The 19733-nt window shown below is 45.2% G+C and overlaps 1 protein-coding gene across 1 annotated transcript in view; it reads right to left on the bottom strand.

The window, feature by feature from the left end:
• The window catches only part of LOC136628983 (zinc finger protein 585A-like), a 211254-nt gene that overhangs the window by 174732 nt on the left and 16789 nt on the right, over positions 1 to 19733 (bottom strand). Inside the window, exon 3 of the mRNA XM_066605068.1 lies at positions 19437 to 19540. Within this exon, the coding sequence (XP_066461165.1) occupies positions 19437 to 19514 (78 nt within the window). The 5' untranslated portion in view covers positions 19515 to 19540. The remainder of the gene's footprint in view (positions 1 to 19436; positions 19541 to 19733) is intronic.

The following is a 19733-nucleotide window of genomic DNA, read 5'->3' as shown; positions in this document are numbered from 1 at the left end:
AATACATAAGATCATACTTAGAATTCACGCCTAACGGAACCCGGGCACACAACTCCATAATCCAGGAAACTCATGTACCAATAGTTTCCTGTACCAATCCCCTCCCCGGGAAGGAAATGGCTATAATGTACAAAGAACCCATATTGCCTGAATGACATCACAACATTTCATCCAAAACCATTCAATATGTCTTCTAAGGGTTAATCCTCCCTCTAAGGGCGCCCACCCACTGGCGTTTTTTTTTTCCTGCGAAATTCGCAGCATTTTTTTCTGCATGGGTCTATGGGACTTGTAGGGGGTTTGTTTTATTGGTCTGTGCGCCCCAAGTTGTATAGTCCTGTATAAGTAAAGTCTGATATGTTACACTGAAGTTGTAGAACCTTTCCCATGTGATCACAGCTGTATATTACTGTGTGCGACTCTTCCTAGTATATGACCCTATAGTGATGAGATGGAGGGGAGACGCCCTTGCTGGGCTCAGTGGTGGAAACATCATCTAAAGGAAGAAGAATGATCGGTCCAAATACAAACATGTAAGTTATACAAGTAAACTTTTATGAACAGTCAGAAACAAGTTTAGAGACGCAGTTATATGCATCAGTGTGAAATATTCTATGTACACGGCTGATATAAAGGTGCGATATCTGGATTATATTTGTTTCCGGATAACGGATGTTTATTGGTAATTACATACATTTCTTATTCATCACTTACTGCTCTGAATTGCTTCCCTTTTCTTGTGTACGACAGGTCACTTTACTTTTTATACCTTTTTTGTAGTTTGACAAGACAGATTTAAAAAAATAGCTTCTCTCCGGTGTGAACTTTTTGATGCTGCAGTAAATGTGATTTGCGAGTAAAACATTTCCCACATTCTGAACATACAAACGGTTTCTCTCCTGTGTGAACTTTTTGATGGTGCAGTAAATGTGAATTGCGAGTAAAACATTTCCCACATTCTGAACATACAAACGGTTTCTCTCCGGTGTGAATTCTCTGATGTGTAACAAGGAGTGGTTTCTGTGTAAAACATTTCCCACATTCTGAACAGGGAAACGGCTTCTCTCCTGTGTGAGTTCTCTGATGTGTAACAAGGAGTGATTTCTGTGTAAAACATTTCCCACATTCTGAACAGGGAAACGGTTTCTCTCCTGTGTGAGTTCTCTGATGTCTAACAAGGAGTGATTTCTGTGTAAAACATTTTCCACATTCTGAACAGGGAAACGGTTTCTCTCCTGTGTGAATCCTCGTATGTGTAACAAGGTCTGATTTCTGTATAAAATATTTCCCACAATCTGAACAAGAAAATGGCTTCTCTCCTGTATGAAATCTCTGATGTTTAACAAGGAGTGATTTCTGTGTAAAACATTTCCCACATTCTGAACAAGAAAATGCCTTCTCTCTTGTGTGTGTTTTCTGATGTGTAACAAGGAGTGATTTCTGTGTAAAACATTTCCCACATTCTGAACAGGGAAACGGCTTCTCTCCTGTGTGATTTCTCTGATGTGTAACAAGGAGTGATTTCTGTGTAAACCATTTCCCACAATCTGAACAAGTAAATGGCTTCTCTTCTGTGTGAGTTCTCTGATGTCTAACAAGGGCTGATTTCCATGTAAAACATTTCCCACATTCTGAACATACAAACGGCTTCTCTCCTGTGTGAGTTCTCTGATGTGTAACAAGGAGTGATTTTACTGCAAAACTTTTCCCACATTCTGAACAAGAAAATGGCTTCTCTCCTGTGTGAATTCTCTGATGTTTTACAAGGAGTGATTTCACTGTAAAACATTTCCCACATTCTGAACAGGGAAACATCTTCTCTCCTGTGTGAATCCTCTTATGTGTAACAAGGGTTGATTTATGTGTAAAATATTTCCCACAATCTGAACAAGAAAATGGCTTCTCTCCTGTGTGAATTCGCTGATGTTTAACAAAGTCCAATTTCACTGCAAAACATTTCCCACATTCTGAACATACAAACGGTTTCTCTCCTGTGTGAACTTTTTGATGGTGCAGTAAACGTGATTTGCGAGTAAAACATTTCCCACATTCTGAACATACAAATGGTTTCTCTCCGGTGTGAGTTCTCTGATGTTTACCAAGAAGTGATTTCTGTGTAAAATATTTCCCACATTCTGAACAGGGAAACGGCTTTTGTCCTGTGTGAATCCTCTTATGTGTAACAAGGTCTGATTTCTGTGTAAAACGTTTGCCACAATCTGAACAAGAAAATGGCTTCTCTCCTGTGTGAATTCTTTGATGTCTAACAAGGATTGATTTCCATGTAAAACATTTCCCACATTCTGAACAAGAAAATGGTTTCTCTCCTGTGTGAATTCTCTGATGATCAACAAGGAGTGATTTCACTGCAAAACATTTCCCACAGTCTGAACAAGAAAGCGGCTTCACCGCTGTGTGACCATTTTGATGTCTAATAAGACGTGATTTCACTGCAAAACCTTTCCCACATTCTGAACATACAAACGGCTTCTCTCCTGTATGAATGCTCTGATGTATAACTAGGAGTGATTTTGCAGCAAAACATTTCCCACATTCTGAACATGAATATGGCTTCTCCTTTCTGTCAGCTCTTTGATGTTTTCTCCTCCTGTGACATTTATTCTGCTTATCAGTGTGTGATGGATCAGAAGATGGGGCCTGTATAAGAGGATCAGATGATGGATCTTTGCTGTGAAGGGCTGAGGAGATATCTGGGATAATGGCAGGTTCTTCATATGTATCTTGTGTGATACCACGATCCTCTGCTTTACAATCTGCAGATATCAGACGTCCCTCTGAGCTCCCGGTACCGTCAGCTGCCAAGAATAAAGTTGATTTTTTTTTTCATATTATAGATCTTAAAATGATCCTGATATTTTATAACATTACTATGCAAATACCAAGTCATGTAGAAAAAGGTAATCATCATCTAAGGGTGCTTTTACACAGTGGCTAGAATAATCACTGAAAAGAGCCATTACAAACAACTGTCTGTCCATGTAAACACGAGTCCTGACAGAGCAAGTGAGTGAGGATCATTCACTTATAGAAGTTACTTGGTTTGCAGCTCACCTAAAGACCAAGTGATTGTCAGTGCAGAAAACATCACCAAAAACTACAGATGTGAATCGGGACTTACAAGTAACTAATTCTGGTTTTCATCAATAACATGGGGGTCCTGGGGGGTCTGAAAAAGGGTCATGAAGAGTAATTTACAGCAGAGTCCTCCACAAGCCCCGGATTCCTGTCCCCGGTAGATCTGGAGCCCAAGCTATAAAAATAGTATATTCCATACAGATGGAGTTTGGCCATTTCTGCACCAACATTAGTTTCTGGTTTTCCATAAAGAACTCATATAAAATCTCCCATGAAGCCGGATGTCAGTAACACACGGTGTGCAGCAAATACAGAACTGCTCATCTATAAGACAGCTTGGTACATACAGTAATTCTATATTCTGTCACCTCAGACCAGGACTAGGCCGGGGCAGGGAGGCATTCTGAGTATTGCTCTGGGGCCCCATGGCTTCTTTGTATGACCCTGGAGCCTATACACTTCATAGTTCCCGGTCATGCTGCAAAATAAATTCTCTGGGGCAGAAAAAGTTTATTGTAACCAAAAGGAAAAGGCCCTTCACAGAATAGACATATACCTAAAATGTATCCCTTATTAGTATACATTAAAATGTTATTGGGCTACAAACACGACTGCAGGTTCTTACAACAACCAGAACTGCAGTCAGAACAATTAACGGGATTAGATGACAGACCGATCAGAAATCCGCTACTGTCACTAAATCACTTATCTGTGAGCATAAACCGCTACCATCTAGACCTCACATATACAAGTCATAGATGTACAGATGGTTTACATAAATGCACTACCATCAAGACTTCTCATGTAAGGGTCGTGGGCGCGGTAGAAATCTCTATAGGAGTTTGATTTTGAGATGGAATGTCAATTGTAACCAGGAAATTATTCCTATTGGGTCGGCTCGGTTCGATGCGTTTCTCTACCGATAGGGTAGTTCCTCAGGAACCGCTATCCCTCTGCACTAGTATCACAGTGCCTTTCTTTCCAGTGCTATAAGTATTAGATGATTATGCAATTTTCCTGAGATCTCAGATATTTCCCGTATACCAAATACAGGCAGCTGGGGGGATAGAGAAAAATTAGTATCAATGTCCTCTACTCCGGGTATTAATGTGGAGCAAACCTTGGAGATAATGGTCTGTCAGACCTATAATAAAGCCAGGCACACAAGAGGCTGGTGGTCTTGCCAGCTCACACTCCTCAGTGCTGATTACACCCACTGGGGGATGAAAGACTAGACTCTCACTGAGCAATTGATAATGCGCAATTAGATATGCGATAAATAACTTCATCGCCCATCAGTACAGCCCCTAAGACTCTGTGCTCCATAGAATCCTTACAATAAATACATTCCCCTGCCTGCCTAATAGCTGCTAGGAGAAATAAAAGATAAATAGCGAATCAAAGATGAATAAAATGGCCCCTAACCCAGATGGTAGGTTGGAGGCATCAATGATTGACAATTTACAGCTGCAGTCCTGCCTAGTTTATGGGACATCACAGGAACTGCAGCCAATAAGAGCTCAGAGATTCATCTTAATGTGAAACTTTACCGAAGACTTTCCTGACACCCAGATAGGTGATATCCACGACCCCACTTTCATCCACTACTTCTGTGAAGGGGAATGCATTGTGGCTTGTAGTTTGCCCCCCGCCCCGACAATTACAAGAGGTCCAAACTAGTTGGGCTTCATGTAATTGTAGGGTCACAGCAAACTGCGATACAACCGTACTGACCGCCATTACACTCCAATGAGAAGAGTATTGTGGTCAGAGTCTCCATGTAGCCATAGCCGTACTGGTGACCCCTTCACCAATTTAGAGGGGTTCAACAAATTACCAATATGAAACTAAGAGAACAATAAAAGCGGACAATGATATTTTACAAGTCCCACCAAGCTGGATATCCACTCTGTAGATACAACCTAGCAGCTCTTACCGGTGATGCCAGATCCCTCCTCCCCCGGTCCTGCAGGGATTAAATGCAAAGCGGAGGAGCTGGTGGAGATGATTGGGGGACGGGGGCAGCATGGGCCAAGGCACCTCTCCAGCCCTGCACCGCCGCCGGCTACTGTAGCAGTAGGGCTGGTGGAGCCGAGATCTTCTGTAGACACATTCTGTTTGATATAGCAGTCATCCGCTATATAGTCGCTGACTAGTGTCACTGTAGGACCAGGATGCTTACATATCAGCAACTAATAAGACCGCCTGGAGACGACCGGGTCGGATCCTGCTGCGAGAATTCTCGCAGCGGGACCCGACCCGAGCCCCTGCAGGGACCAGCACGGCTCTGGCCCTTTGATGTGCTGGCTGCCGGCCAGCCGGCACATGCTGGAGTGGTGCCGTCAGCCGGGGAGTGACATGCGCAGAGCAGAGCCGCCAGCCGGGGAGTGACATATCTGTGCCGGGGAGCCCCGCACAGAAATAGAGCATACCACGATTTGTTTTCCGCATGTGATTTCGCGCTGACAAATCGCGGCCGTCTGCATAGGATTGCGTTTTCTAACACAATCCGCTGTGTGCCGGGGGCCTAAATGTGTACTGGTGATATGTAGGCCTTCTGATTATAGATTGACTCCACTTCCTCCCTACAAGCACCAGGGGCACATGCCCCACATCACCCCTCCCCAGCTATGATCCTGCTAAATACATCCATTACCTGGTGATGGGAGCGGCTGGTGGGTCTCCATCATGGCGTCCTTGTACAGATCCTTGTGTCCTTCTAAATACTCCCACTCCTCCATGGAGAAATAGACAGCGACATCCTGACACCTTATAGGAACCTGACAACACAATATACAGTCATCACCCAGAAGCCTCCAGTGCTGTTACTGTATAATGTCCCAGCATTCCCAGCAGCATCACCTCTCCAGTCAGCAGCTCAATCATCTTGTTGGTGAGTTCTAGAATATTCTGTACATTGATGTTCTCATGTAACAGGGGGTGAGGTGGGGGCCCCGTGATTGGGCTCAGGGGTCTTCCCCATCCATCACACACAGGGGCCCAACAGCCATCGCTAGAGATCTTCTTCACTACTGTGTAATCCTGTATATGGGGAGACATTAATAAATATCACTACAATAATTTCCACAGTCCATCACCTCTCCAGTGACATCATCTATTATTACCATAGATAAGAATGATGTAATGTGACATCATCAGAATCTCTCCCCCCTCCAGTGACATCATCTGCTATTACCATAGATAAGAATGATGTAATGTGACATCATCAAAATCTCTCCCCCCTCAAGTGACATCATCTGCTATTACCATAGATAAGAATGATGCAATGTGACATCATCAGAATCTCTCCCCTCTCCAGTGACATCATCGGTTATTACCATAGATACGAATAATGTAATGGGACATCAGCAGAATCTCTCACCTCCCCAGTAAGCTGGAAGAGTATCTCTAGGGTGAGGTTGAATACACTCTCCGCCATCTTGTTTCTGTCCTTCTCCATCTTTGATGAATCAGTCCTGTAGGGACCTGAATGGAAACAATATGAACCAATGTAAAAACCAGTTCTACCCTCCATGCCTCACCAGAGGCTGCCTCACCTGAAGTCTCCAGCACTAAGTGTCCAGCAACAAGTGTTTGATGCTGTTGAATGATGCAGTTATACAGCGCAGTTACTAATAATCATCTACCTTCTCTCTTTCACCAACAGGTATGTTTTACTCATCCATTGCTCCACTCCATCTGAATTTGATTGCTCCGCCTTCCTTCCACTGAATCTGCTGTGATACCTTTAAATTTGTCATAATCTGTGTGCAATGGCATGTCCCATTGCTTCATATAAATTGAATTGACTCTATTTGTACTATATGTATTTTCCTCATCACCTCCCCCAAATAGTTTTCTCCGTCTCATCTTAGTGTTGCTGGACACAGTTTGTTTTTGTAAGAGGGCAATAAAGCCCCCCCCCCCCCCCCCACATCTTGTTCATTAGCCATCTAAAGGTGGGTCAGCTGGTTGACTAGTGAAATGTAACAAGTCCCTCCCAGCTGAAGTCCTGTAGCCAGAACTGTAAAGTCAGTTCTACCCTCCATGCCTCACCTGAAGTGTCCAGCAACAAGTGTTTGATGCTGTTGAATGATGCAGTTATACAGCGCAGTTCGACAGAGCAGGAGACAGGTAACATGCACAACTGTCCCAAGCCTGAAGGGAAATACTCTCCTCTTTGCACTAATCTCCTTCACTATCCTCTTTTCAAGCCTTCACACTTTCTTCCAACGCCCAGCCCCAGCACAGTCCATCCACATCAGCCCTTCCCTCCTCTCCTCTGTATGGCTCCCATGCACTGTTCAACTTCCTAAGACGCCTTCAACCCCCCAATACTGCAGAGAAACGCCTCAGACACCCACACAAATCCCCTAGCCATGTGCTCACCCTTGCTACTCTGCTACTCCTAGCTGCAGGGGACATCTCCCCCAACCCAGGCCCACCCCGTACTGTTCTCTACCAAAACGCCCCCCCCCCCTGCCCCATTCAAATGCACCCTATGGAACTCCCAATCTGCGTGTAACAAACTCCCAACTATCCATGACCTTTTCATCAGTAAACGCTTGAACTTGCTCGCCCTCACAGAAACCTGGATACAGCAGTCCGATTCTACCTCCCCCGCTGCATTGTCCTATGATGGCCTGCAGTTCTCCCACACCCCCAGATCGGATGACAGATGCGGTGGAGGAGTAGGCATCATCCTCTCCCTAAACTGTACCTTCCAGGTCATTCCCTCAGCTCCCTCGCTTACCTTCCACTCCTTCGAAGTCCACACCCTGCGACTCTTCCGCCCATTGCCTCTGCGTGTCGCAGTTATTTACCGCCCCCCAGGTCCTACCCGCCTGTTCCTAGACCACTTTGCTGCCTGGCTCCCCCACTTCCTATCCTGTGAAATTCCAACCCTCATCCTTGGTGATTTCAACATTCCTACTAACAACTCTAGCTCCTCATCTGCCTCCCGGCTTTTAACACTTACCTCCTCCCTTGGCTTATCACTAATCTCTGACTCCCCCACTCATAGAGAGGGTAACACTCTCGACTTAGTTTTCCTCCGTCTCTGCTCTGCTTCTCACTTCACTAACTCCCCCCTTCCACTCTCAGATCACAACCTTCTCTTTCTCCATCAGGCACCCTAGCATCTCTCCTGACCCTCCTATCTATCGCACCTCTAGGAACCTCCAGTCTGTCCGCACTAAACAGTTTGCTGAAACTATTCAGTCCTCCCTATCTCCTATCTCTCGCCTCCCCTGCCCTAACTTGGCAGCCGAATATTACCACACCACCCTCAGCCGTGCCCTGGATGAAGTGGCACCGCCTGTGACGCGAGCCGTCAAACGCAGACCACGGCAACCCTGGCTCACGTCCCAAACGCGCTTCATCCGGCGGTGCTCTAGGTGCGCCGAGCGGCTGTGGAGAAAGTCAAAGCTGCCAGCAGACTTCCTCCACTTCAAATTCATGCTTAAAACGTATAACCTAGCCCTTCACCATGCCAAACAAGTTTATTTCACCTCCCTTGTCTCCTCACTATCCCACAACCCTAAACAACTCTTTGAGACCTTTCACTCCCTCCTCAGCCCCAAGGAACAGGCCCCTGCGACAGACCTGACTGCTGGAGAACTAGCTGCCTATTTCAAAGAAAAAAATCGACCACATTCGAAAAGAAATCTCTGAAAGCTGCATGGTTAGCCCTGATCCCAGTTTCATCAGGACTGCACTCAGCACCTACTCACTATCTACGCTAGAACCAACGACAGAGGAAGAAGTCTCCAGGCTCCTTTCCGTTGCTCGCCCCACCACCTGCGCTAGCGACCCTCTCCCCTCTCACCTCCTCCGCTCCCTTTCCCCAGCTCTCATTACTCACCTTACCACAATCTGCAACCTCTCCCTAACCTCTGGCACTTTTCCCTCCTCATTCAAACACTCGATTATATCCCCTCTGCTCAAAAAACCAACCCTGGACCCGACTAATGCTGCCGACTACCGACCCGTCTCAAACCTCCCCTTTATCTCCAAATTACTGGAACACCTGGTCTACTCCCGCCTTACTCGCTTTCTCTCTGACAACTCGCTCCTCGACCCCCTCCAGTCTGGTTTCCGCTCTCTACACTCGACCGAAACTGCCCTTACAAAAGTAACAAATGACCTGATGACTGCAAAGTCGAGAGGTGATTACTCCCTACTAATCCTCCTTGACCTGTTTGCTGCATTTGACACTGTCGACAATAATCTCCTTCTCACTATGCTCCGCTCTATTGGTTTAAAGGATACTGCTCTCTCCTGGTTCTCTTCCTACCTCTCTGACCGCTCTTTCAGTGTTTCCTTTGCTGGTTCTATCTCTGCTCCACTTCCTCTTGCTGTCGGGGTACCCCAGGGCTCGGTCCTTGGTCCCGTTCTTTTCTCTATCTACACTGCCCCAATTGGACAAACCATCCACAGATTTGGCCTCCAATACCATCTCTACGCTGACGACACCCAACTATACACCTCCTCTCGTGAGATCTCTGGACCATTCCTCCAAAATATCACCGACTGTCTGTCCGCTGTCTCTAACACTATGTCCTCCCTTTTTCTCAAACTAAACCTCTCTAAAACTGACCTCCTTGTCTTTCCACCTTCTAACTGACCTCCCCTCAACATCTCCATTCCAGTGTCTGGCACCATTATAACCCCCAGACGGCATGCCCGATGCCTTGGGGTCACACTGGACTCTGACCTCTCCTTTGCCCCCCATATCCAATCTCTGGCTCAAACATGCCACATGCACCTCAGAAATATTGCTAAAATACGTCCGTTCCTCACCACAGACACGCTAAAGACGCTCGTGGTTGCCCTCATCCACTCCCGGCTTGACTACTGCAACTCACTACTCATCGGCCTCCCCCACACTAGACTCGCTCCACTCCAATCCATACTAAATGCAGCAGCTAGACTCATTGTTCTATCCAGTCGTTATTCAGACGCCTCTGCACTATGCCAGTCGCTGCATTGGCTGCCCATCCACTGCAGAACTAAATTTAAACTCCTCTACCTCACTCACAAAGCTCTGCATGGCGCTGCCCCACCATACATCGCCTCCCTACTGTCAGTATACCACCCAGCGCGCTCACTCCGATCGGATAACACCCTCAGACTAAACACCCCTGTAATACGAACCTCTCATGCTCGCCTACAGGACTTCACTAGAGCAGCACCCATCTTCTGGAATGCTCTACCCCAAGGCATCCGGACAATTCACGATGCACGAAATTTCAACCCATTTGTGTCTAACCCAATGTATCTCGCATTGTAATTGTTGCAATTGTTGTATTTTTTTGCATTTATCCATGCCAGAAAGCGCTGCGGAATAAGTTGGCGCTATACAAATAAAGATTATTATTATTATTACATCTCCAAGTTCAGCTGCTTTTTACGGGGTTTTCTCTGAAGCGCTGCAGTCTTTTAGCGCACAATATAGATGTCTGCAATGTACATGCGTGTTGGGATGTATGTGTGACATCGGGCAGCAGAATCCTCCGGACAGCCTCCCGTTAACCCCTTCCTGCAGCCATTTCTCATCCCCACCGCCCAACGACAATTGCTATTATATCTGCTAATAAAGCTGGATGAGCGCCGGTATTGTCAGGGACAAGTAGGATTTTTAATAGCAGCATTTAATGTGGGAGAACCTTAGAAATACTTTATTAGGAATTCATTTAATAAGAAATTTTATAAAACAAAACATTTGCTGGAATCCTTTAACCCCTTAGCGCTATAGGTAGTACATGTACGTCCTGCAGCATCGGGGTATGAACGCGTGGCGATCTCCCTCCATACAGCGCGAGCGCCGGCTGTTTATTGCGGCTGATACCAACTCCGATAAGCTGTCAATTCTGATAGCGCCATTCAAATGCAATGAGATCGCAGGAAGCCGTGCAGGTGTCATGGCAGCCGGGGGCCCTCTGTAACGCCCCGGGGCTGTCCTGGCAGAATGCCTATCAAGCCATGCCCGTGGCTCCTCCAGAAAAGGAGTGAGAAGATGAACCAATTCCCATCTAATTACTTACTGACTCCACAACCTAAAAGTTTACCAGCGTCCGGATCGCAGCATTCAATAATCCGCACAAACCTCAGTAAAGTTTATACCGTCCTATCCTGTCTGGGCCCAATCTGTAGCAGAAAGTAGGCTGACCGCTTCTATAGCGAAACCCGTTACACACTGCCATCACAGAGATAACGAATATCACTAGTGAGGAACGGCTAATACATTCCTGATGACAGATGGAAAACATCCTGAAGGTCATACAAATGGCCACCAAAATAAACCTACAGGGGGCGCCCTCTAGCCTCACGCCTGCCCTGAAAAGAATTACATCTTCTACATCCTGGTGCTCAGAGGGATCTAGTCCTTCAGCCACTAGGACTTACTATTCTTATACAGAGAAGTCTATATCCTGGTGGTAAGAGGAATCTGGTTCTTTAGCCGCTAGGGCTAACTATTCTCACACAGTGGAGACAACAACCTGGTGGTCAGAAGAATCTGCTCCTTCAGCCGCTAGGACTTACTATTCTTCTACAGAGGAGTCTATATCCTTCTGGTCAGAGGGATCTGGTACTTCAGCCGCTAGGACTAACTATTCCTACACAGGGGAGTCAACAACCTGGTGGTCAAAAGGATCTGGTCCTTCAGCCGGTAGCTCTTACTATTCTTATACAGAGGAGTCTACATCCTGGTGGTCAGAGGGATCTGGTCCTTCAGCCACTAGAACTTACTATTCTTATACAGAGGAGTCTACATCCTGGTGGTCAGAGGGATCTGGTGCTTAAGTCGCTAGGACTTACTATTCTTATACAGCGAAGTCTACATCCTATATTCTGTTTGATATAGCAGTCATCCGCCATATAGTCGCTGACTAGTGTCACTGTAGTGTGAGGGTATATGTATATATTGCCATATGTTTTTTATGCTTTTATACCTGTATGCAAGTTCTATTCAAAGTTTAAATGAGAAAAACTGATATGTCGCCTTACATCAGATATTCCAAAAGTTTGCAAGGCCGAGAGAGAGGTGTCCAGAAATTCAGAGATGATACGGAACCGAACACGAAGGCCGCGTGCTTGGCTGTTTTCCCAGAGGCGCCGTATCAAGATAACGACTGTTTAACTACGTATATAATCATCAGCGCCTCAGCCGGAAATCCGGACTTTACATATATGGTTATGCGGTGAATTTGAGCTAATGAGACCATCACCCATTCCTAGTGATGAGACCAAAGGGTATAAGATCCCATGTAATCTGTAATAAAGCGCGCAGTTATGTCCCCGTGTGAGGAACTACACCAGACCTCCGTGTGTGGTGTCTCTTCTTTACCGCCGGCAGCGGGGCATTGGGGTGGGCCTGATTGGTGCTGTACGCAGAAATTTCCCTGACAAATGGCGCCCAACAAGGTGGGGCGGTAAAACCGGAGCCGTGCAGCGCAGTCCACCCGAATCCACGCCACAGGGAAGCCGTCTTGCTGCAAACCGAGCGTGATCAACTCACAGAACTCCAGGTAAGACCGGCATATATTTATGTTGTGTTTTACACTGAGAGTCTTGCAGCAGGAGGGACTATCTGTGTTTTGTGACCGGACGGGTTGGGTTAAGAGTTCTACACGGTAACTCGTGGGCTTCGGGTTTGCCGTCACGGACCACTGACCGTGATAAGCGCACCGATTGCTCACCCAGAAACTAGTCTGTAGTCTATTTGTACTTTGAAGTCCGTAGTGTTTTTTAACGATAGTGGAGATTGTTTGTTGTATCTGCAGAATTTTTTTTTCTCTCTTTCTTTTCATTTGGTCTCACAGACGAAGGAACCCTCGGTTTTAGTTTAGTTAGTTGATGGTTTAGCTGAGAGAGATGCATTTTGTGAGACAGGCTTCATAGGAGAAGGGACCCTCGGTTGTTTTGCCTTATATATGGGGCTAACGATTTGATTTCAGAGGGATGCACTCTATGGGACTGGTTCCATAGAAGGAGATGCCTTTGGTTGTTTTGCCAGTATATAAGGGGCTAACAATTCGGGTCAGAAGGATGCACTCTATGGAGCGTGTTATTATTATTATTATTGTTCTAATATGCGTAAGACCTTATTAAAGAAGACGGACCCCCTCAAGGGCCGCCGCCGTGCGGATCAATTGATGGAGGAGAGACAGTAGGAGACACAAGTGTCCCAATCTGTAAAATGTAAGAAAACTTATGAAAATGTGTAACAAGGACCCGCACGGTAGATTACAGTATGGTGACTGGGAGGAGGTCTTTAGGACCAAGAAGGGCGCCTTGAAAGACCAAGGTTTTCTAGAAAGTGCTGAAGTGATAAGCAGAGAGACAGTCAGAGAAAGTTAAGTATGTGCACATTATTTGTTTAAAAAAGTATCTGTAAGTGAAATGTTGGAAAGTGCAATAAGTGATCAAGAGGGTGTCGGGAGAGTGTCTATTGAAGGTTACATTGGCAGTTAGGTAGGGAGAGGAATATGGGGAACAAGCAAAGTCGAGAAGAAGGTTACAATGCATGTGATTTGTTGGCAAAGAGAGAGGAAAAGGTGTATAATATGTATAATCCATACTAGGTGGATATATATGTGTGTGTATATATGTATATATATGTGTGCAAATGGTTAACTGAGCTTGCTTTTAGAGGAGAAGGATTGTTTACTTGAAGCTGCAGCTTGGGTCTAGTTTTCAAGGTCAAGCGATAACAAAGCAGAGAGAATGAAATACTAACCCTGGAAAATATCTTTGCTTGCTTAAATGGAATGGAGGCTTGAAATGAATTTAAGTAATTATACTGTCTTACAAGGCAGGAAATATAGCAATTTCTAAGGTATATTCTTACTGGGTTCTGATCACAAATGGACACGTCTTGGTCTCTTTCATACATGTAAGAAAGTTATACCCCACTCACATCCTGTGGGGGCTTTTAAGAATACAGGGGTTGAAAATGCAGAACATGTTGCGCTGTCAGAAGGTCCCAGCATATGTGTTATTTATGAGTTCAAATGCAGGGAATAGTTAAACTAAAACAACTTATTCAGTCGGTGAATGCATATTCGTAGAGAGAGAACAGTTATTTTGCAAAGGTGGGGGCTTTCAGATTCACTCTAAGCTCAGGGTCACAGACAGAGAAGGAAAGAGAAGGAAAGACAAGGGGGGCTGAAAGATACCCATGCATTCTAAAATACTTCAGCGTTTAATATAGCATATAACAGCTTCAGTAGATAAGAAAGATAGAATGTCTCAGTCACTCAGCAAATTTCTTTTCACATAATTTGTAAAAAATAGCGCTCATTCACAATTTCATCTCAATAGAATCATGTACTTTATAACATTATAGCACTCACCTCAATGTTTTTCAACTGATGTATGTATGTTTGTCAAACTTTTTTTGTCTGTGCACCTGTATGTACTGGTACACCTTCAATGGGGGGTGACAGGGCAAACTTGAGCGCATGGATGGATGAAAGTTGATGCCCAGTGTTCAGGCTATGATGAATGTAAAATGTGTGATACAGGTATTGACTGGGGATAAAAGTCCCCCCCATGCATAAGACTTTACTTGTTTGAGATGTGGATGCTTAGACTGTGGATTTTATATGAAGGTGTGAAAAAAGACGCAAGCAGCCAGTATCGAAGGGGTGGAGCTAGATGATGTAAAGGACGTAATGTTTCATCCCTCTTGTCCACAAGGGAGGGGGTGAGGATCTTGAGCAGCTAGTAAAAGTTTTTTTGTTTTTTTTTCTCTCTCAAATTTGATAAGACATTGCAGGCAGGATCAGATTAATAATGAATTTGCTTAAAGGATATCACATTTCAAATATTATAAGGTGTTTGCAGATTATTCTGCCCCGATGTAACTCATGTCTCTGTTATTGGTGCTAACATTTTACAGGCCTTATCTGCATCCATCAAATCTTTTTACAATATTGTACTACCTTAAACCCGGCTACTCTTCTTACAATTGAGTACCCTGGTTCAAAGGGGGGGGGGGGGGGAGGATAAGGCATAGGTGATCTAGGTATTGCAAATCAGCCATTTTTACATTTTTTCGCTACAAGATTCTGATCTTTTTGAAATAGAATATCAGCCTGATTGTCAAGCATTGATGCAACAAGAAAATTTAAGTTTTAAAAAAAGTTACTGAAAGCCCTTGTTAACAATGCATATTTTGAGTTGTTTTTTTATAGATGGTCCCAGGGTGATTGACGACTCCACACTGGATATGCAGTGGTCACACAACAAGATGTCCTAAAAGCAGAAGCTCTGCCTCCGCATGTCTCAGTACAAGAAGCGGAACTAAAGGCCCTCACTGAGGCGTGTAGAGTGGCAGAAGGTAAGACGGCAAACATTTACACTGACACCCGGTATGCATTTGGCATAGCTCATGATTACGGCCCAACAGGGAAGGCCAGACAGTTTTTTACCTCAGCAGGACAGCCAATTAAGAATGGTGCAGTGGTGCAGAGTCTCATGGAGACCCTACTTCTACCTAACAAAGTGGAGAGCTCACACCAATTCCTACACTGGAAAAACAAGAGGCAACGCCATCACAGACCACACAGCAAAGACAGCGGCCCTCAAGCCGTGGAAGAAAGAAGAAAAGAAGAATTTGACATTAACTTTGAACTTTGACAATAACTTTGGACTTTGACAATAACTTTGGACTTTTACAATAACTTTGGACTTTGATAAAAACTTGGACTTTGATATACTAAGGACTTTACAGTTACAAGCCAGCAAGGAACAAAAGGAAAAATGGACTAAAAAGGGACGGCGTATGGCGAACAGTCAACAGAACTTGCCTACCACGGTCCCTGTGCCCCATGATGGCCCAGCTGACGCACGGAAAGACGCACCTCTCAAAGCAGCAATGATGTCGATGTTTGAACGAGGACGGGGGCTCCTGGGTTTTCTGTAGCTGCTGCATCATTTGTCCAATTTTGCATGATCTTTGCCGAACGCAACAGGGCAGAAGTAAATTTGCTACATAACACTTGCCTAGACCACTCTACCCATTTCAGGGATTGCAAATTGGCTACACTCAGCTCCCACTTGTTGGGAAGTATGAATACTTGCTTGTTGTTGATTTCTTTTCAGGTTGGAGACCTACTCTGTTACCAAAGTAAATAAGCAGGTAACCACACAGAAGCTCATGAATGAGGTAATCTGCAGATATGGGGTACCGGAAGTAATTGAGTCAAACAAAGGTACAAACTTCACATGTGAAATAATGCAACACCTCATGTCTGCTTTGGGTATATTCCAGAGTTTTCACACACCCTACCATCCACAGAGTAGTGGGAAAGTAGATACAAAAAGCAATGAAGAAAACGGGCAAATCTTGAATTGAGTGTCTTTCATTAGTTTTTCTTTTTCTCCGGAGGGTACATGCCTCAGTAGCAGAGTTTGGGGAATGATTTTCTTGTTAATTTTGTCATAGGCCTCTCCAAGGAATTGTCAATAATGCATTCTGCAGTCTCTGCTTTTCTCCCAGGTCCTACAGATGAGTGTCACAATCTGAAACCAGGTGACAGGGTCTATGTGAAAAAGTTTGAGAGAGAAACCCTGTTTCAATGTCCCTACCAGATGTTGCTCACCACCCCAACTGCAGTCAAGCTCGAAGGAAAGCCCACTGGGATCCACACCTCGCACTGCAAGAACTCATGATCCTGCATATCCTTTACATGCTATAATGTGGTACAATTTCTCTAACACACACCTCTGACTACTGTACACTAGCCCCCTGTTTCAGAACAAATTAATACAATCAAATGTGCAATATGAAGCCTACACTGAGGGTGAGAATCCAACACCGCATCGTGCTAAGAGAGAAGTTGACGCTCCAGGTGGTAACTTTGATCCACATGTATATATAGATGCACTAGGAGTGCCAAGGGGGGTACCAGATGAATTTAATTCTAGAGATCAGGTTAAAGCAGGTTTTGAGTCCTTATTTGCTATTGTCACTGTTAATAATAATGTAGATTGGATGAATTATAATAATAATTACAATCAGCAGAGGTTTGTAAACTACACCAGGGATGCTTTTGCAAGGGTTAGCTGACCAGTTAGGGCCCACTGCATCCATGGCGTTCCAAAATAGAGTGGCACTGGATATGATTTTAGCAGAAAGAGGTGGGGTATCTAACTTCCTGTACGTGTATAATCCCTTTGATCAAAAAGAGTATGAGTAAGGGACTGGATAATGTGACACCAAAATTTCCCTTGTTTGAAAAAGATGAAGAGCCAGTTCCGATAATGCCAACCACGTACGTTACCAGAAAAATGGAGAAATGTACTAGTACTGCGCCGCCTCGGTCTCATAAGATGAATTGTCAGTAGAATTCCCATTTGCCTAGGGATAGTGAAGAAGACCTTAGGTTCGAGCGAAGGCACACTCTGCGGGGTGTTAACTTGTACAGATAGAGGGTATGGATGCCCGGAAATGAGCCCAGGAAATCCATGGCCTCCTTCTGAGGTGAGGTAGGGATCCCCCTCCTAGGAGTAGGGCCTTACGGGCAGTGGGAAAACCCTGACGCAAGGGAGAGGTGACCGAGGGAGAGTACAAGGTCTGGTGCTTGATCTCCATATAAGTTTTTAGGGGGGTTTGTGAGGGTATATGTATATATTGCCATATGTTTTTTATGCTTTTATACCTGTATGCAAGTTCTATTCAAAGTTAAAATGAGAAAAACTTATATGTCGCCTTACATCAGATATTCCAAAAGTTTGCAAGGCCGAGAGAGATGTGTCCAGAAATTCAGAGATGATACAGAACCGAACACGAAGGCCGTGTGCTTGGCTGTTTTCCCAGAGGCGCCGTATCAAGATAACGACTGTTTAACTACGTATATAATCATCAGTGCCTCAGCCGGAAATCCGGACTTTACATATATGCTTATGCGGTGAATTTGAGCCAATGAGACCATCACCCATTCCTAGTGATGAGACCAAAGGGTATAAGATCCCATGTAATCTGTAATAAAGTGCGCAGTCATGTCCCCGTGTGAGGAACTATACCAGACGTCCGTGTGTGGTGTCTCTTCTTTACCGCCGGCAGCGGGGCATTGGGGTGGGCCTGATTGGTGCTGTACGCAGAAATTTCCCTGACAGTAGGACCAGAATGCTTACATATTAGCAATTAATAAGGCCGCCTGGAGACGACCGGTTCGGATCCTGCTGCGAGAATTCTCGCAGCGGGACCCGACCCGAGCCCCTGCAGGGACCTGCGCGGCTCTGGCCCTTTGATGTGCCGGCTGCTGGCCGGCCGGCACATGCCGGAGCGGAGCCGCCAGCCGAGGAGTGTGAGCCCCGCACAGAAATAGAGCATACCACGATTTGTTTTCCGCACGTGATTTCGCGCGGACAAATGGCGGCCGTCTGCATAGGATTGCGTTTTCTAACACAATCCTATGGCAGCTTCCACAGGCGTAAATTCTGCGGGAAATCCTGCTGCGGAATTTCTGCCCGTGTGCCGGGAGCCTACATGTGTATTGGTGATCTGTAGGCCTTCTGATTATACTGACTTTAATCAACAACTGTGTAGTGAATGGCTCTACTAATCCAACTAGCACAGTGTCCTGCCTGACTCACACCCCACTTCCTCCCTACAAGCACCAGGGGCACATGCCCCACATCACCCCTCCACAGCTATGATCCTGCTAAATACATCCATTACCTGGTGATGGGAGCGGCTGGCAGGTCTCAATCATGGCGTCCTTGTACAGATCCTTGTGTCCTTCTAAATACTCCCACTCCTCCATGGAGAAATAGACAGCGACATCCTGACACCTTATAGGAACCTGACAACACAATATACAGTCATCACACAGAATCCTCCAGTGCTGTTACTGTATAATGTCCCAGCATTCCCTGCAGTGTCACCTCTCTAGTCAGCAGCTCAATCATCCTGTTGGTGAGTTCTAGAATCTTCTGTACATTGATGTTCTCATGTATTAGGTCGTGAGGTGGGGGCCCCATGATTGGGCTCAGGGGTCTTCCCCATCCATCACACACAGGGACCCGATAACCATCACTAGAGGTCTTCCTCACTACTGTGTAATCCTGTATATGGGAAGACATTAACAAATATCACTACAGACATTTCCAGAATCCATTACCTCTCCAGTGACATCATCTGCTATTACCATAGATAAGAATGATGTAATGTGACATCATCAGAATCTCTCCCCTCTCCAGTGACATCATCTGCTATTACCATAGATAATGATGTAATGTGACATCATCAGAATCTCTCCCCCCTCCAGTGACATCTGTTATTACCATAGATAACAATGATGCAATGTGACATCATCAGAATCTCTCACCTCCCCAGTCAGCTGGAAGAGTATCTCTAGGGTGAGGTTGAATACACTCTCCGCCATCTTGTTTCTGTCGTTCTCCATCTTTGATGAATGAATCCTGTAGGGACCTGAATGGAAACAATATGAACCGATGTAAAAACCACAAAAACCAACATCTCCAAAATTAGCTGCCTTTTCCAGGGTTTTCTCTGAAGCGCTGCAGTGTTTTAGCGCACAATATAGATGTCTGTAAAGTACATGCGTGTTGGGATGTATGTGTGACATCGGGCAGCAGAATCCTCCGGACAGCCTCCCGTTAAC

The sequence above is a fragment of the Eleutherodactylus coqui genome, chromosome 5 (genome assembly GCF_035609145.1).
Source record: "Eleutherodactylus coqui strain aEleCoq1 chromosome 5, aEleCoq1.hap1, whole genome shotgun sequence".
In the NCBI taxonomy this organism is placed as follows: Eukaryota; Metazoa; Chordata; class Amphibia; order Anura; family Eleutherodactylidae; genus Eleutherodactylus; species Eleutherodactylus coqui.
Note: the sequence above shows the minus strand (reverse complement) of the source record. Positions and strands in the feature narration are given on the sequence as shown.